The following is a 22,961-nucleotide window of genomic DNA, read 5'->3' as shown; positions in this document are numbered from 1 at the left end:
ACCTGAAGTGAAATCCAGCTGTTGTGCCAAGGCACCCAGCAGCTCCACATCTGGATTGGGGGAATTCCCCCCTTTGTGCAACACAAACACTCCCATGCCACAGCTCCTTCCCAATGAAGACAATGTTTACAAAGCAGCTGGAATACATAAATAGGATTTTAGTTCACCATAACCCACACCCGCCACCACTTCTGTGTCTCTGTGCACCATCAACCTCTTGGCCTCTTTCCCTCCCACCAAACTTCTCGCCACCCGACAGAGACCGGGCTCCCTTGGGCAAGCTGCTTCCCTGCTGGGTCCACCGCAAAGCGGACGGCCCTGCGCGGCTGGTCATCAGAGAGGACACCTTTCGATCCAAGGATCAGCTCATCCCTCAGTTCTGACGGATGCCATGAACAGCCCCCGGCTGATGGCGAACAGCGCCCTGCCACAGGAGTTTGGCTGAGGACGTCGTCCAGGCCGGGCAGCGGTATGTGAAAAATAACGGCTCTGAAGGGGAAAGGCCCGGCCCCGCTCCCCCATCAGACGTGGCATCAGGTCGGGGAGACCTTCCTGTCGTCCCAGTGAAAGGGGTCCTCTTCAGGGCTGGGAGCCCCTGCAGTCGACAAACTTATGGGACGCGGTTCTGTGTAGCCGAGCCGAGCTGGATGTGGCGGGGCTGAGCTGCAGCTGGTCTTGAGGGCAGGTGACCAGGGCGGGTTGCCGATCGGGGCCGACGCGGCTGCAGGCCAGGCGCTTCTCGTCCAGGACAGCCAAGTTGTACTCACAGAAATCCAGGAGCAGCTCCACCTGCTCGTGAAGCGAGAGGGACTTGTACCTCCTCTGGGCCAGGAAGCAAACCGCTTCCACGAAGGCTTGCAGGCTCATCCCTGGAGGAAGGAAGAGCGGGTGAGCAGCGAGGACACCCCAGGCAGACCGGCCCAGCTTCACGCCGTCACACACCTGCGGTGCTGAGGAACGTCAATCAACATCCTGACTGGTGGGGCCCGAAGCTGTGGGCGGCTAGAAGGTCTGTGAAAGGTCCGGGGGTGGGCCGTCGCCAAGCACCGACCCTCCTGGCAGGGAGATCAGCTCCGCCCCGGGCACGCCGAGTGTTGCTGCTTCTGTGGGGGAGCCCAACGCCCCCCATGGCCACATTGGCCCCAAAGCTTGGCTGGCAGTCGCCGGGCTGGGTTAAGGCATGGTGCCAACCCAGAAAAGAGGAAGCAGGTCAAGCTGTTGCCGTTACTTTGCACAAGCGCTTCGTTGCCAGGTGGGCAGCAGCTGGCACCTCTCTGGGTCCTGTCTGCTGGGCTCCTCCATCCATCCTAACATTTAAAGTAGTGTTTCTCAACCTTGGCAGTTTGAAGATGTGTGGACTTCAACTCCCAGAATTCCCCAGCCATCTTCAAGCTGCCAAGGTTGAGAAACACTGATTTAAAGAATGGGCTCTCAATGGTCATGAGGCCTGATCGCTGTTTAGCTCAGGGGCAGGCACTGGAGGTTGGCTTCTGAAGGCACTGGATGGTTCCTCAGAAGGAGGGGAATATCTCAGTCAGATGCTCCCTGCCCTCCACAGGGCACCTCTGTGATTCATGCAGTGGAACCACCCTCCATTACCGCCTCTCGTGAGGGAAACGAGGTTTACCCAGATCCTTCCAGCCGGCCACAACCTCATTTCCATTCCCTGGCAAGGAGCTGCTTGGTGGATATTAAAATAAACCCCATCCATTACAATTTTTAATAAAACCTGACAATTAACTCAGGGTACGAGACACAAAAGGAGGGCTTACGGCTTCCTGCTGAGAAGCTGCAGTGTGATCCAGATCACATATTAAAATCTGACAGAGGAGACCCCCACATGAAGGGGGGGGCTGGACTCCCCTTGGAAAAAAGGCATATTTTCCAGATGGTTTTAATTTTGTGCTCCCACCCAAGTTCTACCCTCATCATCGACTCAACCTGCTATGGTGTATTATTTGTTAGTGCCTGATCTCAGACATCACCACCATCATCATCCCTTCATTTGCTTTGCTCTTTTGTTCTATTTCCTCTAAACTCTGTTTAGCCGGGAGAATTCCTAACACTAAGAATCACTTCTCATTTTCTACAATGCAGCCACCTATTTCTCGAATTCTGCATTACCAGTGTACAGATGTATTGATAAACATTGCCTTCCCCCACCTACCACCACATCCCTTCCTGAAAGGGTGAACTACTTGGGATTTCATAAAGGCTCGTTTCCTCAGCGTTTTAGCAATGCAACCTGTGTGTTTTCCCCCCAAAGCAGCAATGATACAAAATCATTCCAAACTTCATCAGTGGGCACCTGGAAGTTGCCGTTTAAAAGGGGCAGGGGGGAGCCAGAAACACAAACCAACTAAAAGAACTGAAAATTGGCTCCCCCCTGATTATTACCACTGGCTCTGCCTACTGAGAGCTGTGGTCATTGTCCTGGTCCAGGGAGAAAGCCATCTTCACTCCCCACTGGCCATCCAAATCATGCCCTCCCAGGCCAGTGGGGGAGGAACAGCTCGATCAGGACCCTCACATTGCAGTCTGGGTATCCAAATCTTGTGTTAATATTCAGGGATGCTTAGCGGGGTTCCTCACCAAGGGGAGACAACCAGCATCCAAGCCCAGGCAGTCAGAACTGATGACCAGCTGCTGGGGGGGCAGGACTGACCTCCTGACTTCTTTGCAAGGCTTCGATGCTCTAACTGGCAGGCCAGAGACGCCACCTGGTGACTCCTTCCCACATCACCACAGACTGGTGTCATCCTTGGGGTGGCTTTATATTCCTGGCACCCATCAAGTATTTTGAAGGGGTGTATACCTTTTCTCCCCTTTCAGCCCCAGAGGAGTCCAACAGTGTGCACAAAAGATTTCCAGTGTGGAGAAAATGGACAGTTCCCAGGTGAGTCCCAGATGCTGCACTCTGGCCCTGAAGGGTCTCAGCAGGTGGAGACCCCTGAGCCAAGGTTACTTGAGCTCAGAAGCTAAGCAGGGAGAATCCAGCTGGTCCTTGGACCGGCGGCCTGCAGAGAGCATTGTGGCTTATAGCCTATACTAGGAAACCCCAAAGAAGGAGAAGGATTTTTTCAGTTGCCAAGAAAAAATCAGGGATGTGTCCTTGGAATCATCCAGCCTGGCTTGGAGGGGGCTTTACCTTAAAATTAAAATTGCACGTCTTGTTGCAACTGGATCGGGTAGGTTTAAAACCATGCAGCTGCGTTTCCAGTCGTGAGCCAAACCCAGAAGGAAGTTGCACGGGATCAAAGTAATGGCCCAGCCTGACATTGAGAAGGTCCTCAGGCCTTTTTCAAGATGAACATCCTGGACCTCTGCAAAGGGCCAGAGGTCCTTTCGGGTTCCAAAGAGATGGGTTGAAGTGCGGGGCAGCAAAGATCAGCGGGACGGGAGGTGGGGTGCGCAGCTATAATTGAGCGAGACTTGGGGCAGTGGTCAAGAAAGACAGCAGGAACATGAACACGCACCTTGCAAGTTCATAAATCAGAGCCCAGGGCTTTCTACAAGGCCGAGTGCAAGGGAGGGACCGCTGCTATGGCTCGAGAGGATGCTCAAGGGAATGGCACAGTAGAGCCAAGCTGGGAGAGGAACTGAATTTCAGGCACGCTGCAGAAAGTGCTCGAGGCACCCCTCCCCCCCAAAATGGCTTATTGGGGCAGCACGGCCAAGGGGGCGAATCCAGGAAATCTGGAGAATAGTGATGCTTTTTAGGATTCAGAAGAAGGCACTTGGGTGGGTGGAGAAGCAGAATTCTGCTCCCCAGCAGCCCTTAAATATTTTCCTTATTGCTCACTTTCCCTATCGTCAGCAAAACAGAAATATACACCCACACAAAGGAACCCCCACCCCCACACACAAATCCCAACAGATTCTGCTCACCCTCAGCAATTTAAGACATACCGCCCAGAGTCCCTCTTTTGGGGGAGATGGGCGGTAGCAAAATTTGAATAATAAATAAAACAAATAAAAAATAAACCCAACAGAACGCAGACAAAAACGGAGCACTAATCCAGAATGAACAATGGAGCAGATGGTGGAGCTCATCTGAAGCAGTAAATGTGGAAAAGACTCTTCCTCTTGCTCTGATTACGGGTTAATCTCAGCCTCTGCTCGAGAAATCCAAAAGCTCGCCCCTTCTGCCAACTTGGTCCGGCAGCGGGCAAGCGCCACCGCAGCGAGATTCGTCCAGGGCTGAGACTGACAAACGCCTTGGGCAAATGCAGGGGGTGTTCCCAATGTCTGGCCTAGTTTGGGCGCCCACCAAGCCCCCTCTTCCCGCCCCCCCGAGGCTGCCCCATGGTCTTCGTAACAGGTGCCGCATCAGGAAACCCTCTGTTTGGAAAAAGCCTTGAAAGGGCCTGCAAGGTTTTATCATCCCGCTTGACCCCTTGGAGGGCCAAGTCTCGAAATCAGAAGGAAAGGGGCAGCTGGCGCTGTCCAGACTGGCTTTCTAGAACCTGGGAAGGCTGGCTGGGGATAATGGGAGAGGAAGGCCATCTCCCAAAGGGACCCCCCTTTGCCCCCTGGTCGCAGACTCACCAGCATCTCGCTGGTCCATGCTGGGCCCCATCCCCCGCCGGGTGATGTCGATGTAGAGGATGTCCCCCGCAGCCATGCTGAAGCCGCTGTTGCTGATCTTGCTGTTCCTGGTGGGGAGGGGAAAGAAGCCAGAGAAACAACAGAGAAGGGAGTGTTGTTATGGGGGGAGGTCCTTATTTTCTCCCTAATGTACGGCATATTGCATTTGAGGCACGGGGGCACCATCACCGCCCCCCAGCAAAGCAGGAAGGCCTCCCTGCCACAGCCCTTCTCTGATCTGGCGCAACGATGCCCATCATCCATGGCCCACAGCCAGGCTAACTGGGCTTAGGTTAGGGCCAGACAGTGGCCTGCATCTGGGAGGCATAGTGGGACGCTGTTGGGAAGGGCACCCCCCCGTTCCCCAGAGAAGCTCCTCGCCTTATGAATGTCCGGAAGCCGGTGGGCCCCAGCTTCGTGGTCCCCTTCACCCCCAGGAAGCGGATGAAGAGCGCGGCAATCCGTTCCACCAGCCGCAGGTAGCTGAACTGCTTGGCGTACTTGGGGAACACCTGCTTCAGGCAGATGGCGGGGGGCTCGGCTTCTGGCGTCTGGCTGCCCCCCTGCTCGGTCTTGTCCTCCGGCCCCTCTTCAAAGAAGCTGTCCTTGTCCTGGGCTGCGGGTTCCACTGGCTCGGCCCTGCGGTTCAAGAGGAAGGCACCAAACTCTTGGCATCCCGTTGCTCCCTGTCCCCCATCGCTCCCCTCTCCAGGAAAGCCCCATTTTCAAGGACTTGGGAAAGGAGGCCCACAGGCATGGAATCTGCCCAAGAGAACTGGAAGTGCCAAGGGGTGCTTCTGCCCCACGGGACCTCAGCACTGAAAACGAGGCAACAGCCAACCCCCCCCCCCCATGCGGTATCAAGGCCCTTCTGGGTGCCCATCTCCGTACCCAAGGGGAGGCTCTGCGCTGCCCTGATGTGCAGACAGGCAAGGCAGACAGCTGCAGGCCTCATGCCAGTCTCCTGGATGCCCGTGAGCCAGGTCTGCTTTTACACGGCATCCTACGTTTTTAAGGACTTTTTAAAATGGCTACTTCTGGAATCTCCGTTCTCGCTAAACATTTGACAGCAAAATCGATAGCAACAGAATCAAACAACAGAATCAAGCCCCCCCCCCCATTGCACGACTGGCAAGGGAGGGCTCTGGGGGTGCCCCGGCTTAAAAACCAGCTCTCCGTTTACACACTAATGTCTGACTTCCACAACTTCATTCCCCTAATTCTGTGACTTGGGACCGACTTTCATCCGGGAGGGATCATGCGTGGAGAAAATATTAAAAACTTTGGGAGGAAGAAGGAATGGGTGTGTGCGTGAAGACTCAAGAGCAGGAATTTCAATTTGAACGCAGCTTTTCAACCTCCGAAAGACTGCTTATCTTTTATACACGATTACTAATTTATTAATGCTTTCCTCCTATCTGCACCAGATCCGCCTTGTTCTCAGAGCACTTAATCTTTATGCTAATCTGCCTGTTATTTTCACTCCCTCAGCTACATTTCCAACTGCTAATTTGAGCTGAGATCTACAAATGGGTACCGGGGACCCAAAATGCCGCTGTGAAGCCCCAAAGCCTTCGGACATCCTGAGCTGCCCTCTTCACCGGCGGGCCAGCCAAAGGCCCTGCTCTCGAGGCGGCCCCTTGCCCAAACGAAGATGGAAACTATCTTCCCCATCCTTGGTGATGCTAGGATCTCCAGGGATGTCAGAAAAGGGGAAAGAGAGTTAATGCCAGGGGGGTTAATGCCTATACAGGATGAGCATTAAAAAAAGGGTATGTAGAACGCATAACCGAATAGAAGCCAACTCAAACGCAATCAAGAAATTGGGCTGGCCACAGGGGCTGCAGAGAAAGAGGGGTGTAAACAGAATGCGGTTTGTGAAGTTCGCTGGCTGAGTTTCTCCATGACCACTGCTGAATGCTGACCCACATTTCACAGCGTCTCAGCAGCCTGGACGGTGGACAGATGATGGGCACAAATAGGCCACCATTTCTCCCCACACCCACATACCTGTTATGATGAAACGATGGGAGGAACGTGGGTGCTGGAAGGAGGTTCTCAGGAGTCATCCTTCCCAAAATCACATCAAATAGCACACTTTACTCTAAATCAGGGTTTCTCAACCTTGGCCACTTGAAGAGGTGTGGACTTCAGCTCCCACACCTCTTCAAGCGGCCAAGGTTGAGAAACACTGCTTTAAATCAAGCAAAGGGGTGAAAAATACTTCCTAATTGCCGAGAAACCTGCAATCTCTTCCATGGGTGGGGGTGTCAAGCTGATGAACACGCAAGCTGGGCTTCCAAACAGAATTTTAATTTTATCCGAAAGCCCGGGGAGGGTCTGTTGACGAGGCTTAATCTCCCATCCCTGTTAATTTACTCTTGATGGTCTTTCTACCGCGACAGCTCCCCACAATGGGATTTCTTAGGGCCGTTAAAACCGCTAGCGAGGCAGATGCAATAAAAAGGAAAGTGGCAGTGGGATTGACGCCTGCGGGGTCTTATCCCGCAGTGCCCAGGAGCCCGCCTGCCTCACATCAGACGCGTTCGTGGAAAAGGTAAGGCTTAGGGACCCCCGAACCCTGGGCGAACGAAAGGAGGAGCAAGATGGGAAGCCGACGGCCTTCGTCCTGCTCTTAAACTTAACGGAGCCATTACACTGACTGCTGCTGGAACCAGGATAGTAGGCAGAAGACTTGTGTCTGTGTGTTGAGATGACCGATGCAATCTGAGTCCCAGAAAACCTGAGGGGGGATCACACAATAAAAGACAACCCCCCTCAGCTCCCACCTCTGGCGGTTGCCCAGGGCCCTGCTGGACTGGCACCGCAGTCTCGCGCTCCACTCGGCTGACCCACGGATCTCTTTCAAAGTCCTTCTGATCCACGCACAGGGAAGGCCGATGCCCTGGCCCCGAACCTGCCCGGGCTGTGATGCCACCATTCTGAAACCTTTCCACCGAGCGGCAAACCGGTTTGCAGAAGTAAAATTAGCCGGTGCAGAGCAGCCCAAGGAGTCCCGAGAGAATACAGTTTGTGAACGGCAAGAGGCCACCACGCTCCCGCCGCCCAGACTCATGGAATAAATTACGCTTGAAATGGAAGAGGCAGGGACCACATTATCAGCTTTAGTGTATGAATGAACACGGAAAGAAGCGTTCGTTTTATTGCCTGCTCTGGGCAATCCTTGCTCTGCAAAAGACGGAGAGAGGAACCGGGGAAGAAAGAAACGTGCAAAAGCTGGGAGAGCAGGGATTCCCAGCAGGGAAGGGGGAAGGCATCTTTCAAATCAAGCCGCTTCCAAAAACCAAACAGGACAAGGCCATCTCGGTCTCCAAGCCCGTCTTTCAACCCTACGATATTCAGCGACTCTCCTAACAGCTCTGGAGGAATTTTGCAGGGGCAGACCCAAGGGGTGTTTCATGAGGCATCCTCTTTCTAAATCTGGCATACAGCCCAGTGGAGGCTTATGAAAGCAGCAACAGCTCTCCTTGTTTTCAAAGGCAAACTGCTCTTGAAGATGAAGGTTCTATCTGGCTAACCCCTAAAATGGAAGAGGAGGGGATACCACTTGGTGATCTTTGGAATGCCCTCCCCCCAGTTTTAGGGCTCCCAAACTAAACTAGGAGTTTGCCAGGACTGGAAAACAGCAGCTGCTCCCAGCCCAAAGCAGAGACGCCCAAGGGCCCCCCTCCTGCCAGGGCCCAATCAATTGATTTCCCGGCGAGGGCCCAGCAGCAGCTCCCAGCTCCCAGTGACAAGGGTGAAGCAGGCGCCTTGTCTCCAAAGGCAGTGCAGGAGTGACCCCAAGGTGGTGGGGCCAGAGGACGGGAAGCTGGCGGGGCTGCAGCAGACCCCCGGGCCATTATTTCAGAATGACGGGCACCCCCCCCCCAGAAGCTGCTGAAACACAAGTCCCAGCAGCTCGGCTGGGCCTGCTGGGCGCTGTAGTTCAGCAGCACGTGAGGACCACCGGTCCTGTGCCTGACTCTTTCTGATGAAGGATGGCCTTAATTTGCTTTAATTCTGACGGCTGGATCGGCTGCCTCCTGCGTGCGTTCCCGCCTGGCGGTTGGTGATCTGAAAATAAATCACAGGAGACTCTCAACAGTCCTGAAAGCGGGGGGGGGGGGGCGGGGGCTCCCCTCCACCGTTGAGACTCTCCTTTTGGCAGCTCATAGTAAATGTTTAACTGCGGTTGTTTTTGTCTGCCACGGCCAGCTTGCTTCTCAGCGGTTTTCCACGAGGGAGGGGAAAAAAGAGAGGCATCTCCATTTCTTTTTCCCTACTGGGAGATGAATTTCTCTTTGGAAATGGCAGAGTCCTACTGTGGCAAGCGGGTGTGTGTGTGTGCGTGTGCCTGTTTGGAGTGTGCGTCTGTGTCTGCGTTACCCACACTTTCCGCATATATCAGCCTGGGCCAGATCAGTAATTCATCACCAGCCCAGCCATGTAGCTCTTCATCCTGGATGGATATGCAGAACCACGACAGCGGGATTTTATCAGCAGCCAGGCCCAGGAACCGAAAGGACGTGCAAATGATTAAGGCGCTTGCACCTAAGGACAGGGAGGGTTATTAAAGTGAAAACACACCTGGGGTGGAGGAGGGGGCAGAGAAAGGGTAATTAAATCCCTAACGTTTGCTGGAAGCAGAGCCGGAAGAGGGTCACCTGCCAAAGCTCTGAAGCGGCAGGTAAGAGTCTGGCCAATCCCTGTAAGACGCTGTGCAGGACACACCATCCTTTGTCTCTTGAACCCTCCTGCTAATCCCCAAATCTGCCTGGGAGGTACTTATTTCAAGCAGCTTGTACAGGTAGTCCTTGCTTAACAACCACAATTGGAATCCGAGTTTCAGTTGCTAAGTGAAGCAGTCATTAAGCGAATCTGACCCAATTTTACGGCCTTTTTGTGGCAGTCGTTAAGCGAATCACATGGTTCCCTATTGATTTTGCTTACTGGAAGCCGGCCAGGAAGGTTGAAAATGGCAATCATGTGACCATGGGACAGTGCGACGGTCATAAATGTGAACTGGTTGCCAAGCACCCAGATTTTGATCACGGACCATGGGGGATGCTGTGACAGTCACAAGTGTAAAGACTGGTCTTAAGTTGGTTTTTTCAGCACCGTCGTAAGTCTGAACTGTCACTAAATGAATGGTTGTTAAGCAAGGACTACCTGTAGTCCAGTCTTGTCTTTAAAAATGGCCAGACTTCGATGGAAAACCCCCCAAGTGAACGAAAGCGAGCAGAAAGAGCTTTTGGGTGAAGGCCACACATCTTCGTCATGATTGCAATCTAAATATTTTTCGTTCCTAGAGTCTCAGTTTTGGGAGAAATAAACCGGAGCAGAGAGTCAATGCCCGTTGGAACCGCAGAGGCCAAGGCTCTCACTAGCAACACTGGAAATAATAAAGGGGGGGCGGGAAGAGCAGGAAGAAGGCGGTGCAAGTGAAAGAAAGTGCACGGGAGTGGGTTCCACAGGTGCACAGATTGCAAGCGGGGGGCGGAAGTTTGCCTGTCCGGGCCCCAGAGAGTGAGGACCGCGCCGAAGCGCTGGCATCAAGCCGCACTTACGACGCCTGGGCCGCCTGCTCCTTCGTCCTCTTCTTGTGAGGGTCCACCAACCGGAGGGTATCCCGGATGACGGCAACTTTGACCTCCTCATCAACTGGGCTGGGGATGTATTCCACGACTCCCGGAGAAACCTTGAAAACCCAAACGATAAGCGGATAAGCAGCAGGCAGGCTCGAGCGTCTGCCCTTCCCCCAAAGAGGGGACAACCCAACCCCCAAGCCAGACCCCACCCTCAAGTGGGCAGGGGACGCAGAGCCCCTCAGGGCCTTCTTCACCTGGATGGCATTTTCAGGCGCAGGGAGGGTGTCTCCGGGGGGGACAGCGAAGGAAGGAAGTTTCGGAACCGTAGCATGTATGTTACACAATTAATGATAAACAATCAATATATTGACCCTTCAGGGTTGAATTATTGGCTTCCTTTCAACGGCTCCCTCCATAATCCAGTTTGCACCGAGGTTGTTTTGATCTGAGCATACGGTCCAATTACACATCGCTGCAGGAGGGGTTGGTCACAGGGTGGCGGGGAGCATCACCATCTGGCGATGGAGTTTGCTGGGCCCCACACGAGTAGAGAATGAGCTTTAAGAATGCGGTTAATTATATCTTGAACAATTAATAATAAAAAAGAGGGGGGGGGAAAGAATGCAGAGTGATCAAAGGGTCAGGTAAGGTGGTAAAACAAGACGTTCTTGGTCAAACCAAGACGGTGTGAATGGTGGCTGCCGCAGACACCCCAAATCCAAGCCCTCAATTCCCCTGTTGGAATTCCAACCTTAGTGGATCCTTCTACAATGCCCAGATAAGATCTAGCCTGCAGCCTGGTATTGGAGCAGTGGCAACTCCCCTGGGGAGGGAACTCTGGGGTGGAGGGACAACGTAGGACCAGGTAAGAGGACAGCAGGGGTGCCCCCCTACCCACTTCTAAAAACTGCTTTGAACTGGACTGAGAGCCCCCCGGCACCCATCTCTGGATGGAAACACGCCGGCCAGGAGCTGTTCTGGACAGACTAGCAAAGTCTAAGTGCCTCGTCCAGCTTGGCCACCGTGTCTCCGGGGCTCTGTTGGGAAAGTGCAGAAGCTTCCCAAATCTATTTCACCTGTGAGCAATTTTAACAGAAAAGAACCCCGTAGGTTGACCCAGGGAGGCAAAGGGGCAGCTGGCAGCTGGCCAAGATGCCCCAGAGGGTTTGGGGCAGGGGTGGAGCTGTGGAGGTCCACTTCTGCCTCTCCGGGAAGTGGAGGAGGCAAGAGAGTGCCAGGCTCACCTCATGCTCATGTTCGATTTTCATACTGGGGTTGGCGTTGACTTCCAGCAATATCGGCTTCAGATTCTTCATCAGCAGGATGTCAAACCCTAAAATCTTGGGAGAAGAGGAAGCAACAGTTCCCCCCCACTCTTTCAAAGAAACAAAAGGACTGAAGGAAGCCATTTTCGGGGCGCCCTTTCAGACTCAGCACAAAATGCAGCTCCACCCAAGACCCGGGTGCAGGCGGCTTCCGTGGCTCTGCTGGTGTCCACAGGCTTAGCAGCCACGAATTAGGGGAGGAATCCCGAGTCTCCAGGCTCTCTGCAGGCACGCAGGCTCCCCTAATCGAGGGCGACTGCTGCTCCTGGTTGCAGCCTCCCTGCCCTGAAGGGAACCCGGAGAGCACAAAGGGCCGGCCTGACTGACCCTTTACAGCCGGGTTCAGCAGGGGCAGACCTTCTGCAGCTTGCAGACCCAGACCCCAAGACAGTGGCTGGGGGGCAAGGGAAGCAGCGAGCAACACCTAACCCACAGCCCCCCACTTCAAAGCACGGCACACAGTCCATTCCCCGAGCCCCCTCCCCGCGCTTTTGAAAACCCGGACTCACTTGAAAGCAAGAAGGCCCCGGCTTCCCAGCGGGAATATCAGACTGGTAAAACACCTTCAGCTCAGGGACGATGGCGATTACGGTCTTGATGACCAGCGAGATAATATCGGACCAGACCTTCCGGATGTCGACGCCGCCGGAAGACAGCTTGCCCAGGATGCTGGAAAACATCCGTTTGCTCCCGGTGTTGCCGCTGTCGGAGTGGACAAAATTCCCGCTGTGGATGTTGAGTGAGTAGTTGGTCAAGTGCATGTACACCTGGTGGAGGTTCTTCAGGGCCGGCTCCTGGTAGGGCTCCGTGCAAAACCGGCAGAGCCCGTCCTTGGCGACGTAGACCTCCAGGGGATCGAGAGACTTCAGCAGGACGTACAAACGGATGTCAAACTTCAGCTTGTCGATCAAGAATGGTTTGGACATGTACTCCTGGACCACCGCTGGCCTGCTCTGCAGGCTCCCCATCATCCGGACCTCGGTGGGATCCCTGATGAGGTAAATCCCATCCCCCTGACAGCCCCCATCAGGCTTCACTATGAAGGTGGGCCTCCACCTGGGGTTGTTCTCTTTCCTCAGGTTTACCTGACAGGGCAGGAAGAGGAAGAACATCATTAACCACCTTCCCCCCTTCCTAGGAGCACGTCAGGTCCACACTTCAAGCTCGGAATAGAGAAATCTCTAAAGCAGCGGGAGAGACTGACCCACGGTCACTCCAGAAGCTTCAGGGTCGAATAGGGACTTCAGATCCAACTGGGTCTACCACCATAGGCTATGTCTCAGCTGAATGCAGGGGTGGGGAGTTAGGGAAACAAGGTTTCCATGGCCCCCTGTATTCCAGCAGTCTATGGTGGGTGGCTGGGACAACATCAGACATCTAAGATTGTGGCTATTTCAGCCACTGCAAGAGATCTCCTGCTTTCCATCATCCCAGCAGCTTTGGAAAAGGGGTGGTGGTGGTGGTGGTGGTGAGACCTCTGAAAGTGACCTGTGGGTCCCACAGGTGACATGGGACTACTGAGAGTGGAATCTGATGCCTTGAGCCTTGCTGGTTTTGGACTCCTCCACCACAAGGCAGAGGTGTGCTTCAGTCACACTTGGGCATCCCTCAACTGCTGGGGGAAGAGGAGGTCAATCTGCTGGGTTTGCGACCAGGGCAGGACCTACTAAGCAAGATCTACAAGGACCTCCCAAACCTCGGAATGTGTGTAAGGAGGCCTCTCACGGGTTCCTGGCTGCCAAGAAGTGGAGGGAGGAGAAATCTAGATGTTTTCTGTGGGTTGAAAGTTGTCCAGGGTCAGAGTAATACGGATGGGAAATCTTGTAAGATAGCCTCTCATCGTTTTCAGCTGGTTTTCTATTACCACCATGGAGGGAGATTCCTTCCATTAGGTGGGTGGGATGCCTTACAACAAGCACCCCAAAACTGACAAGTCTTGGCTGTGAAAATGATGAGGCCTCAGCATGAAAAAATTACAAAACTGTTGCCTGCTCTCAGCACTCAGATTTTGAAGGTCCCCCCCCCCCCCGTTTTAATCAGCTTTTAATCAGCTTGCATTTAATACCCTTCTTAGATGGGCCAAAGGAAATCTCAGCGCAATGTGTGCTGCCCCCTGGCGGACAGGCCCAGGGATCCATCAAAAGGGAAATGGCAAAATTCCAACCATATCGTAGTTTTTCAGACGAACTCTCCAATCTGATGCCCACCAGAGCCACCGGCTACAAATTACGGACCCAACCCTCAATCAGAAGCAAAGTGAGATGGCAGATACGGGCACAATGGAAGATGGAAGCCGAAAAATGGATCCCCAGTTAATTTGCAGCAGGGGAACATGAAAGAGGAGCACAGGTCCCACATGATGTTGCTAAGCATAGCACATCTCCCACCATGGCCAGGAGAACTGAACTCTGGCAGAGAGAGACATCCTCACAGCTGGAGTCGTTGCGAAGCCCAAGGCTGCTGCTTCAGAAACGCAGAAGGACTTCTGGGCATCCCTTAAACGCCCATTTTCCGCTGTCCTGCCCTGTGGCGCCCTCTTGGCACGACGTCCAGAGTCAGGGAGGAGAATCCATGAAGTGTCCACACAGCGCAGCTCCCCAAATCTTCCGCTTCAAGGGACCGGCTTCCCTTTCCTTTCAGCATCCGTAAAAACAGCATCAAACCTGGTGGTGGTAACCAGGGAGGGATGCTTCCCTCCAACACAGATGGAGGACCATCTGCAGGACTGTTTTATCGGCCATCTGCTGCTTGCTGCATCAAAGCGCCTGCTGGGGGTGGGCCCTGCTCTGCTTGAGGAAGGGTGGGGCCTCAGCTGCCTCGGGGATTTGCCCCAAGGATGCCCTGCAAAGGCTGGCCGGCAGACCCCGCATGCCACCCCCTCTCCTTTGGGATGCGGGTCACCTCCAGAGAGCGGACTGCAGAGTCAGGCTCAGCCATGGCTTTGAGTGCATTTTTAAAGTAACAGGCTTAAGCCAGCCCATCCCTGAAGCATCCCGTCAGTTTCTGAGAGACATCGATGCTTCTGAGCCAGAGATGGGCCTTCCGCTTGGACAGCAGCTGGACCCACGAGGGTGCCCCAGATTCCAGAATGGCAGGCCAGCAGTGATGCGCTTGCCCCAGCGCAGGTTCTCCCTTCTCTCCCCCAGCACAAATCCCTCAGCACAACAGCTCGGCATGGCTCCTGTGGCATGTGTTGTGAGGAAGGGGGCAGACTTCCAGGGCCCTGACATTAAACTGTACTAGTGAAAAATGCCCCCGCCGGGCCTTTGCACCCACAAAGCTGTTGGCCACATCAAGAGCCCCCTACCTCGGTAAGAAAGATGGCAAACTCATCTGGGAGGATCCAGGAGCGGGGATAGAAATTGTATTCTTCCGGGAAGAGCTCCTGCATTGTCCTCATGGCACGGCTCAGGTTGACCTTCCTCACCATTTCAGTCATGCCTGAGGGAAGGGGAGGGGGGGAAGCATGAAAAAGGGCACCTCCCAGCCAAGACTGCCCTACCCAGGATGCCCAGCCCACTGCCTGGGATGATGGGACTGAAAGCCAAGGTGCTCACAGAACATCAGAGAGGGGAAGGCTGAGTTTCAGCCATTAAACAGGTCATTTCTCAGGCACAGATTCAGTCTCCGCGTTACAGCTGGACAGTGGCTTTTATATCCTTTAATGACCTATTCCTTGCTGTGCAACCTATTAATGTATTTTACTCTTTTATTGTTTTTGCATTGTTTACCTCTTTAAGCAACCTCATAAACTGCCCAGAGAACCCCAGTTATTAAGCTGATTAACATTAGGATAAATTAAGCATACCGAGTTTTAAAAGCTTCCCATCATGGAGGTGGGCTGCAGACCCTGGCCGTGATATTGGGTACAAGGGACCGTTCTATTTTATTTCTCTGAAGCTAGCATCCTAAACATACATAAGAAAAGGTAAACTTTCACGGCAGGATATGCTTCTAAATATCCAAGGAGCTTGCTTGTTTGTGCAGCCCTGGCAGAAATGTGCATGGCTCAATTTATCATTTATTTGATTGGCCGGTGTGATTTTATTTCCCCTGCTTTTCATTAAAAGTATCCCCAAAGTTGGGCTTGGTTACCGCAAAAGACTTTCTTCCAAGCGTGAGCGGCTCACGCTTTGCAGCCAGGAGAGAAACCCAACCCTGGAGTTTAATTACACCTGGAAGGCACTGCCTTTTTGCCAGTTTGATCCCAGGGAACGTATTTTTATAGATCCTTGTATAGCACAATAAAGAGAAAGCAGGAACAGTGATGAGCCAATAATGGAGTCCTTCCTTAGCTGGATTCAGGAAGAGATTAATGAGAAATAAGGGAGCTTTAAGAAGTTTAATAGCCCTGATACCAAGGAAAGGTTATGTTGAATTCCTCGGTGCTTAAAAGAAAATGGCCCATTGGAGAAATCTTTTTTGGCAGGAAAGAAAAAAGAAAGACAGAACTGCTTTGACTGGTGCACTGAGGGATGCATGTTTTTTTTCAGCAAAATCAAGTAACAGGAAATATTTATTAGCTGTATAGACTCCATGATTTGGGCACGGCTTCCAGCCAGAAATCAGCTCCAAAACCACAATGTTTTAAGTTAATCCCCTTAAAATATCTGCCACAAGGATCAACCATCAAAAGATTTTTAGAGGGGGAGAAACAATTCGCTGATGGAAATTTAGAATGTTACAAGAAACATTTTCTCCCCACCCATGCCTGAGGGAGGAGCTGTATGAGAATGACCAGCAGGGAGACCATCAGACACAACCCACTGCTTAAGAGCCGTGCAGAACTCAGAGAGGGACGGCAACTGGACTGCCATGAGAGAACAGAAAAACCCTGGTGGTGATGAAGTAGCTGGTCTCAGGCTAAGGAAGATCCAGCTTTTCAGCAGAGAGAGTCCCAGTGAAAGCCGAGGAATGGCCTGTGTGCACCTCATTTTTGCAAAGCCAACCCCGGTTCACATCAAAGATCAATTACCTGGAAATTTGTTGACCTGCCCAGAGTAAATGGCATTGTCGTGAAACGAGACAGCATGCCAATAGATGTCGCAGGGCAAACGGCGGCCAAACGGAAACTGGACACAGTGGAAGAGAAAAACACAAAAAGTGGACGACTTAGTTCCCCGTGCACACCAACACCCCCCTTTCTTCTCTACTTAGTGTTTGGCAAAGATGGCACAGAGGAAGAGGGAGATATTCTGCAAACATTCTTCTGAAAAGAAACGAACAAATAAAAAAGAAAAGCATCAAAAACCTCAGCTTCATCAACAGCTGGCTACAGGAGAGAGAAAACAATTAATTAACATGCTAATTGAGCAGTGCTTTCGTTCTCCCCTGCTTAATGGGGAAGGGTGGCACCCACAACAGCCAACAGCAGCAGCAGAAAGGGGCATCTGTGACTCACTGCCTGATGCCTTGAGACGGGAGGGGGGAGGGGGGCAGGGAAGCAAAGACACCCATCCCAGAACCTGTGAAAGATTTGTTGGCAGAAAACAAGCCAGCAACAGCCCAGCCCCCCTCCCCCCCCCCGCTTCTGCACCCCCACTGGAATGCAATTCGGAGGTCTCCTGCCCCCAACCTGCTGCCTTCCACGTGTGTTCAGCCCCGCCTTCCACCGTTCCCAACCAGCATGGGAGTCGTAGTTCAACACACCTGGAGAACACCAGATTGGGGTAGGCTGCAAGAGAGAAACATCTGGCCCGGGAGGAAGGAGGCCTGGAAAACAGACAAATGGGGAGAAGGACTGTTTATCTTCAGGGGCACAGCTCCACACAGGCTTACGAGCCCATCCCATCTGCACCTCCCAGACTGAGAACTGGCACGATGCTAATATTCACGCGTCCCCAAGTGCCGCAACCAAACGAACGCAAGGAAAAAATGTACAAAAGCTGCTATTATAGAACGGGAAATGGAAACTGCACAACTGGACTAAGAGGATGCTAGGAAGACAAGATGCCTGTCACCTTTGCTGACCAGAAGAGATGAGAGATATCCGCCCCCTTGGCACCCAGGCCTTTTCCTCAATGCCACCAGGACGGTCCCCACAAGCCCCCAGAAGGGGCCTTCAAAGTATTAGAAAGCCACAAGGGGCAGGCAGGGAAAAACAAGGATGCCAAAAAAACAGAATTGGACTTCGTTTGTTTCCTGTATCTTGGTTCCAATTCTCTCTTGTGTGAGAGCTTGGCACAGAGATCTTTTTTTTTTCTTCCTTTGCTGGGAAAAAGTCATGAGGTTGACCCACAGGCAGCAAGGGAGCCCTGGAGACTGTGGGTTCCAGGCACAGACAGCACCAGCAGCCTCCGTATAACCGGGCAGCAGTAAATAGGTCAATGCAACGTCAGGAAACATGAGGACTAGATCCTTAAGTTTATGAAGAAAAACGGAAGTCCTCGTGGTTTCCATGCGTATATAATGCTAGAGGAGTGGGTGGTGCATAAAGTCGCCACGGTGAACGCATAAACAAATGACCACCCCATTTCTAAAAGTAACCCTTTCACTGTCGGCAACAGATGCTCCCCTGCTTCCTTTCGAAAGGCAAGAGCGCCCCCTCCTGGCCGCACTGCTGTGAATCTGTTAGTTAACCGGTGGTGGATGGTGGCGCCATCTCGCTCCGCGACGGTTTGGTGGGCCTCTCCAAAGCGCCACCCGCTCTGACTAGCCCGGACAGCCAGGCCCCGCTCGCCCCTTTGCAAAGGATTTTCCTTCGCAAGCTGATAGGTAGCACATCACGCTAGCTCAACGTCCAATTTTAGCCAGACTTATTTCTGCTCCTCTCTCCATCATTGCTGGAAGAGTTTTGGCTAGCGAGGGCCAAAACTCTCCACCTTCCCAGAAGCCGCGGAGACGCAAAGCGCCCCCAAGCACTGATGCATGATCACATTGCAGCTCGATTTTCTGATTCTGCCCCATCCCTTGGTTTATTTCCTTCCCCCTCGCCTAAAGAGTTTAGGAAGACTTGAAAACCGGCCCGTCTGTTGCGGCCCTAAGGAAGGGAGTGCTTAAATGCAACGCCTACGTTCTTCTTTTTCTTGCGGGTCAGTGGGTATCCTCAGAAAGGCTGTGCGGATGGCTGGGCTCTGGAAGCCATCCTTTAAGGAGAGACTGAAAGGACAGGGTTGGGCTTTTGCGGGGTGGGCACAGAGCTCTTGAAGGAAGGAAGTGGCATGGCAAGGCTGGTCAAGGCACCTTCATCCCAGAACATGGGGCAGAAGAAGAAAGACTGCTGAAAGTTAGGCAGAAAATTGGATTTGGGGGGGGGGGTGCTTCCTTCACTAGGTGGTCAAGCAGGAATTGGTCAGTCATCAGTCGGGACTGCTTGATTTGGGCTCCTGTCCTGAGCACTTCATGGCCCCAGGACTCCTTCCCGCCCTGGATCCCCCCACAAGGCTCGTGGAAAACGATCTGGGTGTGGAGGAAGCAGGAAGACAGACCACAAGGAGACCGTGGACCTGGCCCAGAAGAGACCAGAGCGGCCTGAAGCCCTGGAGCTTGACCAGCGGCCCCCTTTTTCTGGCCACCAAGCCCAGCCAAGAGAGGCACCTGAGCGGGGAGACCAAACCCTGTGCGTCGCTCTAGGGATGGGCTCTTGGTCCCCCCAGCAGAAGGAGCCACAGGAAAGCAAGCGCGCACGCGCGCACACACAAACACGCACCCCTGCCCTGCGCCTAGCCCTGCCTCACAGCCCCGGTTGTCAACACCACAAAGGCTTTGCTGGCACCGCTCAGTGATGTCACAAACACCGCTTGGACACGAGAGGAGGGAGGGAGCTACAGCACGGGGGGGGGCGGGGGCGGTCCCCGGGACTTTAAAGGGGGTCAGCCTTCCCAAACCGCCCCCCTAGGTGCGTCGGACGACCACTCCCACCAAGGCCGAGCCGGCCCAGCGCAGGGCGCCGCGGTGCTGCTACCGAACGGCTCGCCCGCCCCGGCTGGGCCCTTGCGTTCCCCGGCGCAGGCCCTCCATCTTCCGGGCACTCCGCCTTCGGCAGCGCGGCTGCGGCGGCCGGCCTCCCCCGCCCCGCCGGGCACCCGAGGGCAGCCGGCGCGCCGGGGCGGGGTCCCGGGGAGCCCGGGGGAGCAAAGCGCCTCGCGCCCCGCCCCGCGCGCCTACCTCCTTCCAGCGCAGCTCGCGCAGGCTGAGCTTGAGCGCCTCCAGCGAGGTGCGCGCCTTGGAGCTGTCCACCGTGACCGGGCGCGCGGAGCGGCGGGCGCGCGGGCGGGGGCGCGGCGGGCCGGCGGGCGCGACCCCGCCGGCCGGGCCCTTTCTCTCGCGCGGCGGCTCCTGCGCGCCGCCGCCGCGCCACCCGGTCCGGCCCCGCGGCGCGGCTGGACCCCTCGGCCCTCTCCCTGGCGGCGGCGCCGCCTCGGCGCGGGCCGCCTTCTCCTCGACCCCGGCCCCGGCTCCGGCTCCCCGGCGGGCACAGGCGGCGCCTCCGGCTCCAGCTTGGGCTGCGGGCGGCGGCGGCTCCATCCGGCCGGCGGCGGCTCCGCCTCCTCCTCCGGCCGCTGCGCTCCCGCCGCCACCGGGCGCCGGCAGGGACTGAGCATGCTCCCCGGAGCTGCCCCGCGCTAGGCCGGCGTCGCCCTTGGTTGCCCGGACGAGGCAGACGCGCCGCGCCGCCCGCCCCGCGCGCCGCCCGCTCGGCCCTCTTTCGGGCTCGGCGCCGGGGCCGCCCGCTCCGCGGCGAGGGGCAGGGCGGGGGCAGCCCGGAGTCCCGAGCCCGCTGGAGCAGCCGGGCGGGGACGGGGCGAGGCAGGGGCGCGTTCAAACCAGGCTCGGCGCCCGGCGGGCTTCGCCCTCGCCTTTGGAAGCCGGCCCTCGCCGCCAGGCCCGCAGCCCTGCAAGGCGGCCCGCGCTCTGCTAAGTCCGGTCCCCAGGCCTTACGGCGGGAAGGGGGAACCCCCGGCCCACCTGGAACAGGGGGCAGGCGAGGGGCAGAGGAGCTCGGCGGGAGGGGTGCCAGGAGAGGGGCTGGTGTTCTCCACCTCTCCCCTTCGGACAACTGGCTGTGCTGCCTGGCCGCCCTGCCCCTGAGATAAGGGGGCACAGCTGGAGGGCCCCTGCCTAAAAAGACTGATCCCCGGTGCTCCCAAGGGGCTTCTCCCCAACTTTTGGGGATGATTAAGCTGGGAGGAGGCCTGGCCCCAACCATCCAGCCTGTTTCATGAGAAGGAGGGATTTTGAGCCAGTTCTCCAAGGCGTCCTGCCAGTCGGACACCTCTTACCACCGCCTCGAGGGTGGATGCATCTCTGCTCTCAGATTAGTCATCTGAGAAGGTCAAAGCAGCAACACCCCGACGCTGTTCAGTGACTTCTTTCAAACAAGGATCTCTATATGCGCTCCGGACAGTGGGGACCTCCTCTTCTCTTTAGCCGTCACCAGCCTGCATCTTGGGAAGGGGCCAGCTCGCAACACGCTTGGCAAGCGGTCAACAGCCACCTCCCCACTGCATCGAGCCCCTCTCACATCTGGGCCTTGGGCCAGTCACTCCCACCCGCATCCACCTCTCAGAGTTGGTCCACAGACAAAAAGCGGGGGCGGGGGCATCCTCAAGCTTCCACCTGTGCACACACACAAGGAACAAAGGCAATTTAAAAAATAAAGGTGCTGTTTGAATCATCCATCAGGCCTGGAAACAGATCCGGCCAAGAACGGAGCCCAGAAGACCTGCAGATGGTGCTGCAGCTCAGAGAGCAAGATGCTGGGCCTTCCCCAGCTCTCTCGTTCCCCTCCCGGCCTTGAATAATTAACAAGGAAGATAAAACCGGAACCAGGAAAGTCCTCATGGAGAGAAGAAACAAGGCATTATTTTTGCTTGGAAACGGAAATGGGCTGGAGGGAGGACAGAACAAAGAGTGTGGTTTTTTCCTAAGCTGTGTTCACCCAACGCCCTTCACTTTACCAGGTCGGTTCAAGAGTTAACAGCTGCATTTGCACAACAAGCTTGATTAGTGGTAACTCTGCAAATTCAGTGAGTGGGTTAATTCTGTAACCAGGTTAATTGTGTCGTGCAAAGGCTACCCCTGGTATTTTTCGATGTTAAGTGCCTGCATTGCATTGGGATAACTGCTATTTTATGCTTCGTGGTATCTTTTCTGTGCTAACAAAGTAATCTTTTTTTTTAGTTGTTTTTTCAGTAGTTAAGTAACTTTGAAATCTCCCCGTATCACCTCAGCTGGGCAGATCAGAACTATTATGATTAATGCTATGAGCACAGAGGCAGACAGCTCATCCTTGCAAGTGTGAGCAGACACCTCCCTCAAAGGAGGGGGCCACAGAAAGATGGGGGGGGAGGAAGGCGGGCAGGTGGGCCTGGATGTAAGTCTCTTTCTTCCCAGGCCAGACTGGACTACTCAGGAGAGCTGCTGAATCCCCTGGCAGCCTCCTCACACACAGCCAGCTCCTTGAGGATTTCTGCCTTAACCAACCTGGGTGGGGCCAAGGCTCAAATGCACCCACAGCTCTCTCCTTTGGGGTGCCTCCCACCTGCTCCGCATCTTTCTTGATGCTTTTTGCTGGGTTTAGTAGCTTCAGCAACAGCAACATTGCAAACTCGAGCGTGCCCAAGCCATTTGAGGGATTGCCTCACCCCAGTCACATCCACCAGGCCCACCAGAGCGGGGAGGCAGGGCATGTTGCGCATCCCATCAATGATGGAGGGGCACCTGGTGGGCCCAGAAAAAGGGCCTTCTCCATGGTGGCTCCCTCCCTATGGAATATCATTCCCTTGGAGATAAGTTTGGCCCCCGAAGATGTGGTTCTGTCAGCAGGCCTGGAAACTCCAGGCTGATACAGAACCGATTAAATGGTTAATTTAGGGTGTGTCTCTTGCTGCTGGGGGGCAGGGGAGGTTTATTGTTTTCTTCTTCTTTTACTGGTTTTTAATTCTGTAAGCCGTCCAGAATCACTGTGTGAGTTGGGTGGCCATATAAATATAATAAATAAATAGCCTACAAACTCCAGGAAAGAGATGTTTCTTACATTATTGGGTGGTGGTGGTGGTGGTGGTGGTGGGGAGATCGCTGCTTCTCCAAAGCCAACAGAATTGCTTCCTGAGCTGCCCTGAGACCAGTAGGGAGTGCCCTGCTGGCATGAATAAATATCTTCTTTTCCTGGAGAGATAAATGAGGGGGATTATGCCCTGCGCACAACAGGCCTCTGCTGGGCTGGGCCTGCTGCTCCTATGTTGACAGGGAGGAAGTCACCCCACCTCAGTGGAAAGCCACAAGCCCCGAGGGGGCCACAGGGCAGCCGGAGCAGAAAAGCACTGGAATTGTGCAACTTTCCTTCGTAGAGGCTAAAAGCCCACGGAGGCAGCGGCGCAGAGAAATAGCCTCCTTCCAGGCTTGTTCCAACTAAGTTCCTGCCTCCCCTGCAGGGGGTCACCACAAACCTGCCTAATTTGCAACCTGCCAGTCACAGGCCACGGCTTGCCAGGAGCAGACCTCCTGGCCTCAGCCC

The 22,961-nt window shown here is 54.7% G+C and overlaps 2 protein-coding genes across 2 annotated transcripts in view; both read right to left on the bottom strand.

Moving 5' to 3' along the window:
• Positions 1–22,961, bottom strand: part of PDCL (phosducin like) — a 242,491-nt gene that overhangs the window by 108,433 nt on the left and 111,097 nt on the right. The window lies entirely within an intron of this gene.
• On the bottom strand, positions 529–20,088 carry TTLL11 (tubulin tyrosine ligase like 11). Its single transcript, XM_063316310.1, has 9 exons — positions 19,610–20,088; positions 16,479–16,575; positions 14,811–14,944; positions 12,013–12,588; positions 11,423–11,518; positions 10,158–10,288; positions 4,969–5,226; positions 4,549–4,655; positions 529–869 (listed from the first exon to the last, which is right to left on the bottom strand). Exons 1-9 carry the CDS (start codon positions 19,967–19,969, stop codon positions 580–582), a joined length of 2,049 nt encoding a protein of 682 aa, XP_063172380.1. The 5' UTR covers positions 19,970–20,088; the 3' UTR covers positions 529–579.

This window comes from Candoia aspera, chromosome 16 (assembly GCF_035149785.1).
Source record: "Candoia aspera isolate rCanAsp1 chromosome 16, rCanAsp1.hap2, whole genome shotgun sequence".
Lineage (NCBI taxonomy): Eukaryota > Metazoa > Chordata > Lepidosauria > Squamata > Boidae > Candoia > Candoia aspera.
The sequence above is the reverse complement of the archived record's forward strand: the minus strand, read 5'-3'. Positions and strand labels throughout refer to the sequence as shown.